General features: G+C 40.1%; 1 protein-coding gene and 1 long non-coding RNA gene across 6 annotated transcripts in view; one reads left to right on the top strand and one right to left on the bottom strand.

The window, feature by feature from the left end:
• Positions 1–9,709, top strand: part of LOC308182661 (uncharacterized protein) — a gene marked incomplete at its 5' end in the record, with an annotated part of 67,118 nt that extends 57,409 nt beyond the window's left edge. For 2 of the 4 annotated variants that reach the window (XR_013941998.1, XM_080567650.1), the window contains one exon: positions 9,580–9,709. Coding sequence is in view for 1 of the 4 variants with exons in the window: in XM_080567650.1 (XP_080423776.1) it covers positions 9,580–9,624 (45 nt within the window). Of the gene's footprint in view, positions 1–7,140; positions 7,239–7,829; positions 8,298–9,059; positions 9,343–9,579 lie in introns of those variants that run through there. The other 2 variants (XR_013942000.1, XR_013941999.1) reach the window with 2 other exon arrangements.
• On the bottom strand, positions 1,248–7,063 carry LOC308182714. Of its 2 annotated transcripts, none has more exons than XR_013942025.1 (3): positions 6,976–7,063; positions 5,775–6,909; positions 1,248–2,121 (listed from the first exon to the last, which is right to left on the bottom strand). It is a non-coding gene; the product is annotated as an uncharacterized lncRNA (long non-coding RNA). The 2 variants fall into 2 exon arrangements; XR_013942026.1 differs by lacking the exon at positions 5,775–6,909 and adding an exon at positions 2,449–2,522 and having other exon boundaries at positions 7,020–7,063.
• Positions 9,710–17,325: the final 7,616 nt, after the last annotated feature.

Here is a 17,325-nt window from a genome sequence, read left to right as displayed (position 1 = left end):
CTTTCTAGGATGTTGCCAACATAAGAAAAAACATTTTTACTGTACACATGATTGAAGACTGGAACAGGCTGCATAGAGGTGTTGTAGAGTCTCCATCATTGGAGATCCTCAAAATGCAACTGGACATGGCCCTAAGCAATCTGTTCTGCTTGACCCTCCTCTGCTTAGGGGATTGAACTGAGTGATCTAGGTGATCAGCATGAAATTCAGCAAGGGTAAATGCTGAGTTCTGCACCTGGAACAGAGTAACACTGGGCACAGGTACAGGCTGGGAGACGTGTGGCTAGAAAGCAGACTAGTTCAAGAGACATTTGGATAACGCCCTTAATAACTATGCTTTAACTTTCAGTTAGTCCTAAAGTGGTCAGGCAGTTGGACTTGATGATCTTTGTAGGTCCCTTCCAACTGAACTATTCTTGTCTGGTATAGTCTAGTTGACCTCCAGAGGTGCCTTCCCAACTCAGCTGATCTGTAATTCTGTGATTTTGACTGGTGCTGTGAGAAATGGCACAGTAATCTGTCATGATTCTGCTTCCCAGCTGGCTGTGATTTAGACAATGTGATTTCAGTCCTGGGTGGAGACATACCAAATGGTTTTATTTTATTTTTCTGGGAGACAAGTTTTCTAACAGGCTGTAGTTTCAGTCAGAGTACAGATTACTCAGCAGCTTGATGGCACCCTGCAGGATCAAATTATCCAGCAGATGAATACATTCTTACTCCATTTGGCATGTGACCCTAGTCATGTGAGAAGTCTTTGTTCCATTACATAGATCTGTTAAGATCAATGGCATGAATCCTACAGATAAGAGCTTGTAAGGGCGGCACAAGGAAAGTGTTATTTAGGAAAGCAAGATAAACGGATGTGAATGGTTCTGTTGGAACACTGGACTAGACTAGGCAGCCTCTTCAGACCATTTCCTGTCTTATTTGCTGTGATTTATCCACACAGGGAAGCTGAAGCACTTCAGGGCACTTCAGGACAGAACGTGTCATTCCTATTTGAGTGGAGTTTTGTTTTCCTCCAGAATTAGCCTTAGCTAGGATCACTGCGTAAGAAACAGGCTCTTGATTACTTCTGGTTGGTTGAGACACTAGTTACTAGATACCCAGTCCTAGCCCCACTGACAATGATATAAATTAGTAGCAAATCCAGTATGCAAGCAGTGTAATATTTTATGTGCCTTCTGTTATGTAGAACACTACAAAAATTCCCATTGTCTGGTTTTGCACTTGTGCAGCTAATAGTCACCCCATAGAAGGGGTTGGCCATAGATTTTTTATGGCAGAACTTCTTTCTGTCTTCTGACAAGAGGAGATCCTGGTAAGTCTGAACTGGAAACGGGCAGGTCTAGGGTTGTCAACAGTGGGACAATGACTTGATTTTAAAGGGGCTGTGTTGCGTCAGTCTCACATGCAGTCAGTAGAGGGAAGCCAGGATGACCCCCTCCCCACTGAACTGCCAGCAATAGATACCAGAAGAAAAGGTAATGATGAACTTCTGTTGATGTACATGGGATTTCTAGTGTGGTGACAAAACTCAGCAGCCCTTCATTTCTGTTTTACTCTACCGAACAAGTACAAAGAATAATGATGGCAGTCATGATATGGTAAAGACTGTGGGATACTGGTGATCAGGATTTGGGTGTAATCTGCAGCTTCATTTCTTATAAACAATGACTATGCATATTTGCAGAATAGTATGAAGATATATGACAACGTGGATCATCAAAATGCTAGAGAGCTGTTTGGGTTTTGGTGAATATATGGAAGGCAAACTGTTATAAGGGAAGTAGTAAAAGCACGTAGCTTGCCTGTGGAATACACTATGCCAGGAGATCTAAAAGAGAGCTAAAACATAGATATGGTTCTTGGGTGAATGGGGGTGAATTTATGGCTATTATTTATATTTTTATTCATGCTAAGTATCCAGGGGCAGGAGCATAAAAAGGTGGACTATCATTAACCAGCTTGCCTGAGTCTTAAAAATGTACAAAGTCAGCCCACAGGAGGATGAGTTATAGAGGCAGTTCTTTCCCATGGTCTTCAGGAGCTGTGCCAGCTTCTCCAAGGCAAAGTTCTCACCATTTAGCTTGAATCACCATCTAACATTCATGTCGTCTATGAAGAGAAAGAAATCCATTTGAAGAGTTACTTCATAGAGGTATTTGTATTTGTATTCTTTCTGGAGAAACAACATTCTTTAACTACAGCAGGATATAAAACTCAGCAAGACTAAGCTGTTAAGTTAGAAGACCTAAAGTTAGACCGTGTGAAACCCCCCACATTTTAGTTTCTCGGAAAACAGCATTACCTTTTGATTGCCATGTCTACTGACTGGCATTGTGATATATAAACCTTTTATAATGTTAACAGTAACAGAGCTGTAGCAGGAAAAAACTGTATAGTTGGCAAAGAAACATCTCTGTTTGCTCAAATTAGTCACACCTTGCTGTGTTAGGGCAAACCCTTTTGGGGCCAATGGACACACTCCCACTGTCTTCAAAAGCCTTCAGTCAGTCCTGTGAAATCCAGCACACCTTAATATCTGTACAAATAAGCAGCTATCAAAAATGGAGGAAAAAAGAGGGAGTTCTGGGCAGTCATAGCTAATGAGGCTTAATTTTCCTTGAATTCGGCAATTGTGAGTTCTGTCTGAAGCATCCTGTGTCTGGGGGTATTTGGTAGCTTTCTCCCCTTCATGCATCTTCTTGGGGTTTTCTAAGATGTGAAATTCGTGTTTCAGCCCTTCTCTTCATTCAAGCACTTAGAGGGCATAAATGTACATGAATTTTATCTACTTTAGATAATTTTAATCCTTTGCCACATTGGCAATCACATTGAAATGTGACTGGAGAAGGAATAAGACAAAGAAAGAAAATAACAGCATGGGCACATGAACTACTTTCCTTAAAGAAACAGAGATTAAAAATATTCTCCCCCTTTCCTTGCCACAACACACACACAATGCACTAGGGAAGGGCTGGGATAATAGCAAGCTGTCCAAATCAGCATGGATGTTTTTAATAGCATAAAAATGTGAGGGAAGAAACATGCTGTTTGAAATCCCACAAGGTTGGCTTAATTAATACTTTCTTCTTACCCAGCCATGCCAGTGTTCTGATAGATGGTATTTAAAAATAGCTACTATTTAAAAAGGTGTTTTGCTGTTGCTGTTTTAATTGTCTTTATAAGTTTATCAATATTTATATCTCTTGATCTTTGTGTTCTTAGAGCATTTATTTTTTTCTTTCTAAATGAAGATTTTTCCCTTGTGGTTGCTGTAGGTTTCTAGCTGTTTGCTTGCTAGTGTAGTTCAAAATCTTCCCAGGTGTCTAGCAATAAGGCTTTAGATTTAAATAATGAAAGTAACCCCACAAGAAGCTCCAAGGCTCAATTCAATTCACAATAAGATGCTAATGACAATCCCATAGCAATAAATATTAATTTGCAGGTAATGTGTTAACTCAGCTATCCAGCAATGTGCAGTAATCACATAAAGGTAACACAGTAACTTAACCAGTCATTAATTTCAACCTGTTTTCACCTCACAGAGAACAGTCTCCTCAGACCAGGTCAAAAGAGTGGTTGTGGCAACCCAGCAGAATGGTCATGAATTTCTATTTTGTCCCAAGGAGAAAAATGAGTTTGAGCAACTGGAAATACTCTCTCCCTTCTCCCCTCTTTTCTGAGAAGGTTCAGCTTAAGTATGTCCTAGAAAATCTTCTTGCCCTAAAATTAGATGAATGTAAAGGATATTAAGACTTCCTCTTTCAGAAGTAAGTGATCAAAATCCTGTTTAAATCACTGGGAGTTTCCAAGGGGTAAAAAAGCAAGCATGAAATGGGAAAAAGGTGTTTACATTCCAGAGGTGAATTTCTACGAGTCATTACCTTGACATGATCCAAGAGCTCCCTAAAGTTACAATTTTAATGATATTTTTATGTTACTTCATTTCCCAAGTCCTAAAACGGGATTAATTCAGCTGAATAGCAAAGAATTGTTCAAGATTTCCTGAGGGAGGAGGGGCATGGGATGGGACGGGACGGGATGGGACAGGACAGGATGGGATGGGGTGGGGCGGGATGGACTTTGATGAATTCTTATCAAGATCTGAAAACTCATGCTTGGTGCTGTTCTTGGCTAAGCAGCAGCAAATGCAAAATCTGTGTAGTTCCAACTCTCCTTCCCTTATAAACTTCGCTTCAAAAAGCAAGAAGAGAAAGGCCTTTTGCTTGCTCCAGCATCATGAGAAGAGCAAACAGCCAGCCAGAGCTTTCCTCTCAAAGGATCTTATATTGGTTGAGGGAGGTCTCATTGCTGACAATCACTGCAAAATCAGAGATGTAGAATGTAGTCCAATTTTCATTATGAGTAAATTTTGCTTTTTCTCTTTTCTAGCCATTGAGCATATGCCATCTTGCAGAAACCTGTTTTAGAAATATTCACTTTGGAGCTGAGCCTCTGAAGCAGGCAGATTCCTGCTTTTTGTGATAGCAAACCAGCTGCATTCTCCTAGTGGTTTTAAGTACTATATACGGAAAAGTTGGGAATGTTTTTGAAATTAAGGAAAAAGTGTAGTTTTATTGAGGCAAAGATAGCTCCTACTGGCTTATCTTGTGTGGTGCAAGCATCTACAGAGCTGCTGGATGCTGCTTCATAAAATTATATATAGAAAAATAATGCCTCATTATTGTCTTCCAGTAATAAACAAATTGGAATGCTTAAAATCAAACAGGACTTCTGATGGCGTGTTTCTAGAAGGTGGTGATGCAGAACCATAACACATATGTCCTAGTGAAAAGGATGCCCTTAAGGTTTACACTGAGTATTTCAAAGAGGCAGCAGTTTACACCATGATTAAAATAGCCTGTTTGCCTGGAACATCCATTTAAGCAGTGCAATATCCATTTCTGTCTCCGAAAGTGATTTCTAGCATGAGTCTTTTGTAATTTCTATTAATGCTATAGAATGGAGAAGATTGATAATGATTCACTCACCAGTTCAGTTAATTTTTCTTCAAGTATGGATTCCTATTAGGCATGTTTCCATGTAATGTAATAAAACTTGCTCGTACCATTTGCAATCAGGTCTGTGTGCATATATTTTCCCCAGCATCTCCCCCTTAATAATAATTGTCAGAAGAAGTGGAGGACATAAATGAATATTCGATGATTCACTGGTCTCCTGATAATTCTGTCCATTGTAATGCAAGAAAGCCTGAAAGCTCAGGAATAGCAATGGTTGCTGGTAAGAGAGGACTAAATTCATTGAAACTGTAGGCTCCATTTTGCATTCTAAAAGAATCCCCTTAGAAAAGGGGAAGTAAGAAAGAAGAGGCTAAAAAATTCGCTTTTGCCACATAAATTTGTTCCTATCATCTTTGGCCATGTCTCTTGCTTGCTGCACTGATCTCCTGACTTTTTTACTTTGAGACTTTGACTTTATCCTATAATAAGCAAAACATAAAAATTCAATATAGCTCCTTTAAAATTGTTGCTTTTCTATTATCATATCTCTTCTTTTCTGAATTTTTATTTTTAATTTTTATTTAATTTTTATTTTTTAGCTCTTCTCCGGTATTTATTGCTGACACCATTATAAAATCATTGTCCACTAGTCAATCCATTATAAAATCATTGTCCACTAGTCAATCCCCTGGAGCAAAAAAAGAAACAGAAGGTCATAGCTATTCCTTTGTTGGCATTGGCGAATACTCAGATTTTGCCACTGTATCATTTCATTGCTTTGGATTTATTTTAATAACTTCTTACCTCAAGTGAAAGATTCATTCCAGCATGTTTACAGCCACAGAAGCCAAATTTTCTGGTCTATTACTCTCATCTCTTCATTCTTCAACGTTGGCACCACATTTAGATTTCCTCTGGTCTTCTGGTGACATCTCTGATTTTAATGACTTTTTGATCTATGCCAGAGAATATGCTGACTTCCCATTTTGCATCCCACAGTGAATCCCATCAGGTCCTGCAGATGCTGATTTGATGTTTGCTTGTTCCACTAATAAGCCTTGTAGTTTGGATGTGATCCTGGCCTTCTATTCCCAGAGCAGTAGTTGCCTTCTGCTCTGTCTGATCTGTTATGCTAATGTAGCTTGTGACTAGCACAAACCAAAAGAATGGTGATTTCCCCTTCAGGGGACATAATAGATTCATCAAGCCACTGTTCTGTGCTCAGCAGTGTCTGATACAGATACATCTGTTCAATAAATCATATATCCAGAACTATCAGTAGGACAGAGGCATTTTTTTCCTGAAAGCATGAGATTTAATTACCTTAGCATGTGTAATTCCAGCTTTTATTACCAGCAATAAAAAAATGTATCACCTTAAAAATTGAATCTTGATGCTCGACTCTTGTGACTACTGACAAGAGCAGACTCTGTGTCTTACATGCGCTTTACAGTGATTTTATTGAATATAGAAAAAGCACAAGAGCATCATCAGATTATTGAAAAAGAGTTTAAAAAGACACTCTTCTTGAGATGAAATGTGATAACAGGCCATGAATGGGCAGCTGGCCCACCCTGATATGCAGCACAGAGATATTATTTTAAGCTACTGGATGTGGAAAGGCTGGTTTGTTGCTGTTACAGGCATGTGCGAAAGCCCTGAGAGGTTTTTTTCCCTTAGTGCTCTGCATCCTTCCTTGGCCTTTCCAGGTCAATAGAAAGCCCTGGCGGATATTCTGTCCATAAATGAATTAGCTCATAATGATATATGCCAAGCCCTAGTGGCATGCAGATGCCTTCATATCCTTTTCTAATAGATTAAACAAGTTTACTTCTCCTTTGGGAAGACCAGAGATTCTCTCCCTGTATCCTTGCAAGTAACACTGTTGTGTCCTTTGCAGTCCTGGGCAGCACTGCCCTCAAGACAAAGGATGAAGCAACTGATTGAAAAAGCACCCTCACTTAAGAGAACTTTCCAATCATAGGGAATACATGGTGTATACTACTTGCTGAGAATTAGCCATTCCTTTGCGTGGTGTAAATACAGTACCTGAAATGTAGGTAGCGAGCCCTGGGAGCAGTTGTCCTTGTGCATGGCAGCAGTTCCCATCCCTCAGGTTCTTGGTAGGGCTATAAAGCCATGAGACCCTTCCTCCCACACACAACCATGGAAGCAATCAGCTAATCAATCTGTGTGCTGCTTCTGTGGGAGGCAGTGGTGTTCCTGACTTCCTGCAGATACTCTGAATTCAAACTCTTCCACCTCAAGGTAACATTTAAGGTAAAACTGGTGGTGGTGCACACTCCTGCCCCCACATCTCCCTGGGTGTCATACGTTTGTACCTTGCTTACCAACACAGCCTTTCATCATTGACTTCTCTCTATTGCTTCTTCCACTTGGTTTAATCTTCCAGTTTATAGCTTTCTGGAAAGCATAAAAAATTCTTGTCTCTCCTTGTGACGTATCTGTCTCAAATTAAAAATGAATAGTAAAATAAGATGCTAGACATCTATTCTTCACAGATCATTCCTCATTGTAGGCTGGATTTTAAGCAGAATTGCAGGTCCATGCAAGAAATCAGGAGAACTAGTAATCTATCTTCTGCTCCTGCATGAGCTATCTAGTCTTTAGTCAGATCATGGGGAAATGGACCATCCATGTTACCTGATTTCTCAACCTTTAGCACACACTAAGAATGTAAATCTCACTCTGCCTGTTGTATTTGCCGGCCAGTATAGCTCACCTTTTGGTGCAGTGCAGTGTCAACCGTTGCTGCTCAAAGGAGGCAAAGCACATAAACTGGTTTTACTGGTAACATGGCTGCTCTCCAGTTTATCAAAATTTATCAGTTGGAATCTAACATGGTAATACATAGGATTCATTGTAAGATATCTGCTTCTATAGTTTTTCACATTTAATGATATTTCTTTTCTCTTCCTACAAGACTTTAAGACTATTTCTAAGAAAAGATATTGATGAAAACCTAATTTTCATATATTTTCTACAGATAATTCACCTGCTTTCAGAATGGCCAGTTCAGACAGTGCCTTACAACAGCCCCATGTATTGGGTTTACATGGCAAGAGTTTGGTAGCAGGAAGCTGCAGGGGTGGCCTCTGTGAGCAGAGCCCAGCAGCTGCCCCAGGTCAGATCAGAGCCAGCTCCAGACAGCTCCAAAAGGGACCCGCTGCTGGCCAGAGCCGAGCCATGAGTGATGCTGGGTGGGCCTCTGGGAGAGCAGATTGAAGGAAGGGAAAACCTGCTGTGCTACAGCAGCTGGGAGAGAGGGGTGAGAGCTGGGAGAGAAGCAGCCCTGCAGCCCCCAAGGTGAGTGCAGCAGGAGGGCAGGAGGTGCTCCAGGCACGCAGCACAAGTTCCCCTGCGGCCCGTGGAGAGGCCCCTGGTGGAGCAGGCTGTCCCCCTGCAGCCCACGGGTCCCACACGGAGCAGATCTCCACGCTGCAGCCCATGGAGAGCCCCCGGTGGAGCAGGTGGATGTGGCCTGGAGGAGGCTGCGGCCCATGGAGAGCCCCCGCAGGAGCAGGCCCCGGGCCGGAGCTGCAGCCCGTGGAGAGGAGCCCACGCAGGAGCAGGGGGTCTGGGGGGAGCTGTCGCCCGTGGGGGACCCGTGCTGGAGCAGTTTGCTCCTGGGGGATGGACCCCGTGGTACGGAGCCGTGTGGGAGCAGTTCTGGAAGAGCTGCGGCCTGTGGGCAGCCCCCCAGGCTCAGTTCGGGAAGGACGGCATCCCGTGGGAGGGACCCCACGGGGAGCAGGGGCAGGGAGGGACCGTGAAGGAGCGGCGGAGACGAAGCGTCAGGGACTGACCGCAGCCCCCATTCGCTGTTCCCCTGTGCTGCTTGGGTGGGTGGGGTGGGGGGTGGGGGTGAAGGGGGTGGAATTGGGGGAAAGGTGTTTGTAGTTTGCTTTTAGTACCCACAGCTCTAGTTTGCTAGTGATAGGCAATAAATTATATTAATCTCATGATACTGAGTCTGTTTGGCTGTGATGGTAACTGGTGGGTGATCTCTCTGTCCTTATCTCAACCCTTGAGCTCTTTTCATTGTATTTTGTCCCTTTTTTCTATGAGGAGATGGAGTGGTTGTGGTGAACTGAAACAGTAGAAGACACTGCCTGGATTTAGCAGCCCAGCAGAGTAAAACCACCACACCCCAGGATTTGTATTTACACTTACTTACTAAAAACAAATGTTTTCATTCCTCATAATTACAGAAGAAAACTGATGCCAAAGCTCAGATATTAACTGACGGTTCTGAAGCTGTCAATACTATCACTTGTCCATTATTACCGTATAACTACCTGTAAAACTATTATTACTATGTGCCCTGTCCAAAATCTAATAAGGATAAGAGGTAATTTTACTTTCATCTTAATTCATTTTAAATATAAAATTGTTATATTATGCTTATATTTGATAATATATATATATATATAATAATTATATAACAATTGCTTTTATAAATGTAATAGAGAAATATTCTAAGTTGTTGATGAGGATAGTTGCTGGCCAGAAAGGGATATCATTGTAACCTACATTTTTTTTTTCCTCTGAACTGCAACATGTGCCCCATCATGACGTTGATCAACAGGTTGGAACAAGAAAGTACTGCACAGAGGTGGTGGTCCTTCAGTGATCCTCTCCCAGAGAGATGAAGGAAGTGGAACCTCCCTTACAGAACCAAAGGGATTCAGCTTCCATAATTTCTAAATACAGAATTTGAGGTTTCCAGGGGTGTTTTCTCATTAAAAATCAATCCTTCTCATGGAAAACAAGTAATATATATATATATATATATATCCTAAATATTAAAGTTTCTATTAAAAATAAATAGGTTAGGAGGAAAAATTCTTCTGCAGCTGCAGGTTTCCTGTGCTAACGTGGAATCTCCAGCTAGTGTGGGTTTTCCCAACAGATGTAATATCAATTAAGTTAATTTGAACAGAGGATTTGGTACTGGGGAGTTATCTGTGAAGGAGGTTTGGTTATAGCCTAATTCTGAACTTCCTTGGAGTGTAGTTGTATGTGTGTGTGGACTCAGTCTAATCTAGTTCTGTTGCTTTTAACAATTTATAAATTTGGGATACTTTTGCCCATTCGTTGCAGGCTTTGCTAATTAGGCTGCAAGACATGTTAGGTCAATTTCATGCTGAAGTGGATCTATGACTTCTGAACTGGAGTTGAATTATGTAAGATTGATTCAGAAAGTGAACTGAGAGATGATGGAGTTCATTTATGGTTGCCTGGAATTGCCTGGAATTGCCTGGTTGCCAGGCAGACATTGTGTTAATGTCATGTGTAAAATGGAAGAACAAAAAAGAAGCTATAACAATATGAAAATGAGCATTGGCCCGTGGAAAGAAATTTAAAAGCTCCTCCTCTAACTGCCTCAAATATTTGAACAAGAGGGCATCCAGTGAAATGAGTATGAGGAACAGTCAAAGCCAATAAAACACAAAATTATCTACAATTATAATTATCTACAAAATGTACAATTAGCCTGAAGAACTCATTGCCGCAGGAAATTACACATCTACACTATAGAAGAAGGAGTGTCCTATGGTTGCAATAATATACAGAGTTATTCTAATTAATGTTAACAGTATAGCTAACATAATTAGTATCCCAGCCCACAAGAGTGAAGACAGTCACTAATATAAGGGGAATGTGATATCTAATATGAAGGAAACTTTATTGTACATTTGCCTTAAAAAATATTTTTTTTCCAGTGCATCTGCTCCTGTCTGCTATAACAGACAAGATACAAGGAGAACCTTATATCTGATTAAGAGGGCAGAAACCACATTGTTGTGGGAAGTATACTAAGAAAAACTGAAAACCATTAAAACCACCACCACCACCACCAACAACAACAAAAAAAAAATACAATCTCATTTGATGCTCCCTTCGCTTTCAATTAAATACCAAGAACAAAAAGTATTTTTTTAAGATCAGTCTTCAAAGTTGCAGAATCTTGTTTGTCTTTCAAAAATTTACTCTATCTGAGCCATTCAGACTTTTTCTGTCCTTTTGTATTTATTTCTAAAGCACACAATTCCAGGTTTATAAAATCACCTTTCACTCTTCTTGATAACGCCATCAAAGGAGGTATTGAATGTCAGGGTTTTTTAATTAATATTTGTAAGATATTTAATGAATAAAATGACATCTATTTATTTATCTACTTTTGAAAGACTTTACTGAAATACAGTTTGAATATAGACCTGGAGTAGTTCAGTTTTCATTTCTACCATTGTTAATTCCTGTTAAAGTGTATTTGTCTCTCTTCTCTGCTCCTTTTGTCTTTGAAATGAAATATCTGCATGATATATGCCATCAGTCCTAAATTCAGTTGTGGAATCAGTATTCCCACAAATACCAGGCAAATTAAGTAGCTGATGATGACATAAGACTTTTGTCATGTAATCACAGAATATTTCAGGTTGGAAGGGAAGTTCTGGAGGTCATCTAATCCAACCTTATGCTCAAAGCAGCTCTAATTATATGAGGTTACGAGGGTCCATGTCCCACTGAGCTGGAGCACCTCTGAAGTTGTACATTCCACAACATCTTTCAACAACCTGGTTTAGTACTTGACCATCTTTATGGTAAATAATTTTTCTCAGTATCTAACAGGGAACTCTATCCACGTTTCACTGAGCCTTTTCCTCTACAGGCTGAACAAGCCCAGTTCTCTGAACCTGCCCATAGAATCATAGAACAGTTTTGGTTGGAAGGGATATTAAGGACCATCCAGTTCCAACCCCCTGGCATGGGCAGGAACACCTTCCACCACACCAGGTTGCTCAAAGCCCCATCCAGCCTGGCCTTGAACACCTCCAGCGATGGGGCATCCACAGCTTTTCTGGGCAGCCCATGCCAGGACCTTACTACCCACTGAATGAAGAATTTCTTCCTCTTATCTAATCTAAATCTACACTCTTAGTTTAAAGCCCTTACCCCTTGTCCTATCACTGAACCTTCTGAGAAAGGGTCCCTCCGCAGCTTTCCTGTAGGCCCCCTTTAGGTAGTGGAAGGCCTCAATGTGAGGTCTCCCCAGAGCCTTCTCTTCTCCAGGCTGAACAACCCCAATTCCCTCAGCCTGTCTTCACAGAGGAGCTGTTCCAGCCCTCTGATAATTTTTGTGGCTCTCCTCTGGACATGTTTTAACATGTCTTTCTTGTGTGGGTATATTTTAAATACAATATATTAATCCCCAGGTTTAGGAAGATTTTTTTTTTTTTAAACCAGGAACTGTCTTTACATGGACCTCTAAGTCATCATCCACAATTTATGTGATGAGAACAGTAAGTAAACTAACAGTATTTGCCACCCTGGATATACTACTTTCTATTTTCTTCTATCATCAGATTTCTTGACTGATTTATTGATTAGTACATTCTCATTAGTGCTTTTGCTGAACGCAAGTTAAGGTCATAAAGCTATAGGTAAAACTGCTGAGGTTTTCAAAACAAGATATATATTATATCACTTTGTAGAGTAACATCCTTAATCACCTCTGTCATCAGAGGCTAGAAGCCAACAGAGTTGTTCAGGAATAGCGTTCTAATTTCAAAGTCCTGTGTAAGACTTTTCTTACAAGTGCTCAGAATGTCCAGCTTATCTGGAATTTACCTTTGTAGCATATTTGTAGCTCTTCATAGAGTAGGCCACTTAGCGTCAAGTGAAGCATGGAGACATTTGGAATTAGCAAGCTATAATATTTGTAAAGCAAATGCACTTGTAGTTTGGTCTCTCTGTCTATACATAACCAGCAATAACCACGAGAAATAGAGTGGGCAATAAAAATACCAACTAAGAGGCAGCAAAAATGGCTCTGAATTAAGCCAATTGGAGGAAAGTTGCAACCACAAAAATCAGTTGCATTGATCTGATTTGATGCATCCTTACTATTTCTCCTTCATCATCTTGCTAGACTGGGCAGTTCTTCACTCCATTTAAACATAAATAACTGAAGCATGGAGCAAAGTGTTTATTTTTATGCTCAGGACAGTGGCTCTACATTGATTTTACGGGACTGGAGAATTCCCTGTACCGTATATCTTGGGTCACTTGTATCTAAATTGTTAATCAAAAATCTGGATGTATTCAGGAGAATTGAAGAGCTTGAGAATATTTCCTGAAAGACATATAACTACCCTCCTGAACACAGTGAGTTAAAATACAGATCTGATCTCTTACACATAGTTCTGATTTCTTAAACATAGATTTGACCTTTTAAACGTGGAGCTGGAAATTTTGTTGAGATATAAATTTTGGAATTTTTGGAGTTATATATATATATATATTTACATAAAAAGATCATATGTATGAAGTTGATTTTTTTATGGTTTGTTTTGTCTTTTTAGTTTGTAAAAATACTTTAGATGCAGTAGAAATAACATAATCCTGTAAACACCACATCATTAGATTCTAATCAGAAAATATCCAAATGCATTTTCTTGACTTGGTTGAAATGCTCATTTAAATGTTCTTCAAAAATAAGAGAATGCTATCTTCTAGTAAAGAAACACTCAATGAGGAAATGATTTTCTTCTAATCCTTTTCCTGTTGGTAGTCGTTTGCTGTGTTTATTTGGAAAATGTGCATTACAGGTGGTCATGGGTGTGGAGCGGAGGAGCTAAGTCACAAGTTACATCCAGATTTCTGAAACTCAAGATGGAATTTGAACACAGAAATTGGTGCAGAGAGGAGAATCAGCAATGTACTTTATTCCAAATCGATTGCTGTTGCTAAGGGAAAGAGCTGTTTCGTACAAGTAGGATTTTTTTTTTCTGATCTGCGATTTTGTTTTGTGATAGAGTGAACCAAAATAATAAAAACTGCAGGTTACAGCTGTGTCCAGTGTGTGTAAAAGGATGGACCTAATATCTGGCTAACTAGGATAAGAGTGAACGTATTCAATCACCACAGCATGACTGCTTTTCTATTAGCATGCTCACGAAAGTGTCATAGAGATCACTCTGTTCTCTTTAATTTCCTTTTAAGAGATTTGGAGTGCTTTGTTACAATATACAAAGTACATTGACAGTACATTTTGAAAGATTTTAAACAACAAAAGAAAAATAGCCTATATAAACCCAGGTATCTTCTTTGGATGTTAAAGCTGAATTCCATTTTTAATTGTCAAAGAAAAGGCAATACTAACAGCCTGATAGTTTTTTCCTTTTCTTTTTCCACACATACCCAAACTAATATCATTCTGTGAGCAATTCACATGTCATACCAGGAGCCATGGAATGCTCAGAACAGAATTACAAGAATAATAATGCTCCCTGGCATAGCTATATATTACCTAAAACAACACAAAATGATGACTTCAGGCATGGGTGCACAATGCACATTCCACCTCAGAGATTTGTTTGCTACAGTCCAGCTTAAACCAGCACATTTAATCGCTGAAGCAAAATAGCCACCCTTTTCGTACCTCTTTGCTTCTCTTTTCATATCCAGTATACAGCCCAGCCTTTTATATCTTTACAATACTCCTTTGAACAACAATACTGATCATATACATTCAAGCCTTGGTTTAACAAGAATGCTTAAGTATATGAAGACATGATTTATCTTGTTGGGTTTAATATAATGCTTAAACCATATTCCTTTTGTTGTTGTTTGTTTTTTTGTTTGTTTGTTTGTTTTTGTTTTTGTTTTTAAACCTGAATCAAAGTCTTCCCTATGTGACAGAAACAGAGGTCCACACTGTGTTGTTACAACTCTGACGGGGAAAAAACACATTTACCATAAAACTTTACTAATATAACATAGGCTGTTAAAAAAAATGCACTTTCTGCTGGAAGTGCAGATAACTCCAGAGTCCTCACCTGAATCCACAAAAATGATAATGCAGTTTTCCTCTCAAAGCTTTGAGTCTGCAGTGCTGGTTCTGTCTTAAACAGAGCTGGTGGTAAAGACGATGGTGAGCATTTAAATTTATTGTCTTGGAGATCCAATCTAAACTAGTGATTTCATCTTTGTAGCTGATGGAGAAATACAAGTATCAGGCACCTCCATGAAGAGGGGGACAGACCAAAACTAGGCCAATATGTTAGCCCATGGTGGGGGTCAGCATCAGGCCTGGTGAGGGGACCTATGCCAAGACACAGTCCCAGGATGGCCAGGCAAGACTATGGGGATGGGAACAGGCTGAGGACAGGTTGAGACATCAGCCAGCTGTGAAAAATACTTTAAAGCAATAATTATTTTGTAATTTATTCTAATGTTGAGTTTCTTTTACACACAATTCTGTTAAAGGTTCTATTCATGACAACAAAAATTAAGCAATCTCATTTTAGTTTGTCTAGTAACGGTTCCATTCAAAGTTGTGGCAAGGTGCAGTGAGGACACAGTATCATCGGGGCCCTGAGGGAACTGACAGACATCCCAGCTTTACCTTGGACCTGCCACATCACCGTAGACTTGCCTGATGCTGTGGGCTGGGGCCCTGTTCCCTGTGCAGAGCCTCCACTGCTCCTGCCACCACTGGAGGTGCCAGACTGCACAATGCCCTGGCACTTATCCTTCCACTTAGGGTCAGCTATCTCTAGCAACTTGGGATGAGGTGGGAGTCTCCTACCTCCATGTCTAGGCCCTGTGAACTTTTTAAGTGTCCTGTTACAAGTCAGCAGAAGATAACTAAAATGTTTGGTATGGTGGCAACCCCAACCAACTTTCTGTACTAAGATTTTGTATCTGAGTACAAGAAGTAGGCTGGAGGAGACAATCTTTGTAAGTGCTTTGAACTGTAGTCAATGACATCATGTGAGTTTTGTCAATTAGAAAATGGGTGACTTTTTGAGGGTCCTTGACTCTCCCTGGCTTGCTTTTTCCCTTGACTACACTGACAAGACAGCTAACCATTGAAATATTCTTGGCTATGAACTATGCTCTTAGAAAACGCATTTGATGTTCATATATGGTCTCTTGGCTGATTACAGTTATGCCCATCTGCTAAGATGGCATGATGCCGGCACACAGTGGCATGCCAGTTTTTTGGGCAAGAAGTGCCAACCACGAATGGTTTCACACAGGCAATCTGCAGAATGCTTCAGGCACCATTTTTTTTTTTTTGGAAGAATCCTTTCTTTTGTTATAGGATTCCCACATTGTTGCCATAGGGCTCTTTAAAGCATTGGTAGCATTGTGTTCTAATACAATACTTGACTGTCAAGGAACATAAGAGGCTGAAGAGCACTTGAGACTGGCAAGTATCTTTTGAAATGCTGTCTGACTTAAATGCATGTGAAACACTGATTATTTGAAATAAAATCTACGGATATGTTAAACAGAAGCACTGAGTGTTCTGGTTTTATGTATGATCTTTTTAAGCGATGAAAGCAGAAATCCCAGCCCTGCATGGTATAGAAGTGCTTGCCAGCATGGAATACACTGTGTGATCAATTAATCACAAAGCTTCAGTGTTCTCCTAACAGTCAATAACCAAATTGAATAACACTGAGCATAAAGTTGTCTCAGTAAAAGAAGAGGGCATACAGGGACAGTAATGAGAGGTCAGATCATAAAGAGATAGGAAATTTAACACAGGATTTGATTTTGTTTAGTGAACAGAAGTAAAATAGCAAGTTTTTCCAAGGACTGCATCTTGGGACAAAAACAGAGGCTTTCTGCAGTGATGAGCAATTACTGATGGATGAGAATGTGATGCTGAGAGTGTAAAGAGAAGAATAAAACCAAGATGGAATAATGCAATTCAGACTCAAATAATTCTGTTACTTAAAGTACAAAAAACCTTACTATAATTTGAAAAAAATGTTAATTTGCATGGTTTTCATGATTTATAGCTGGAGAAGAATTGGAATTTCCTTTGCTTCAGAAATACTTTGCAATCACGGAATCATAGAATAGTTTTGGTTGGAAGGGATCTTTAAAGATCACGTAGCCAAACCCCTCTGCTATGGGTAGGGTTGTCTTTCACATCACTCGAAGTCCCGTCCAACCTGACTTTGAACACTTCTAGTGATGGGACACCCGCAACTTCTCTGGGCAACCTGTTCCAGCATCTCACCACTGTCATCATAAAGAATAGCCAGTCTAAATCTACCTTCTTTCAGTTTAAAACTAACTGCTCTAAGAGGTCCATATCTTTCTTGTGCTGGGGATCCCAGATCTAGACACAGTACTCCAGGTGGGGTCTCATGAGAGTGGAGTAGAGGGGGAGAATCATCTCTTGACACCTGCTGGCCACAATTGTTTTGGTGCAGCCCAGGATACCTTTTGCTTTCTGGCAATCTCAAGGCATATTTTGTTCTGTATTAGATGAATGCACTGAGCTCTAAGCTAGCTCATGTTCAGGAGT

This window comes from Anser brachyrhynchus, assembly GCF_964034855.1.
Source record: "Anser brachyrhynchus genome assembly, chromosome: 1".
NCBI lineage: Eukaryota > Metazoa > Chordata > Aves > Anseriformes > Anatidae > Anser > Anser brachyrhynchus.
Note: the sequence above shows the minus strand (reverse complement) of the source record. Positions and strands in the feature narration are given on the sequence as shown.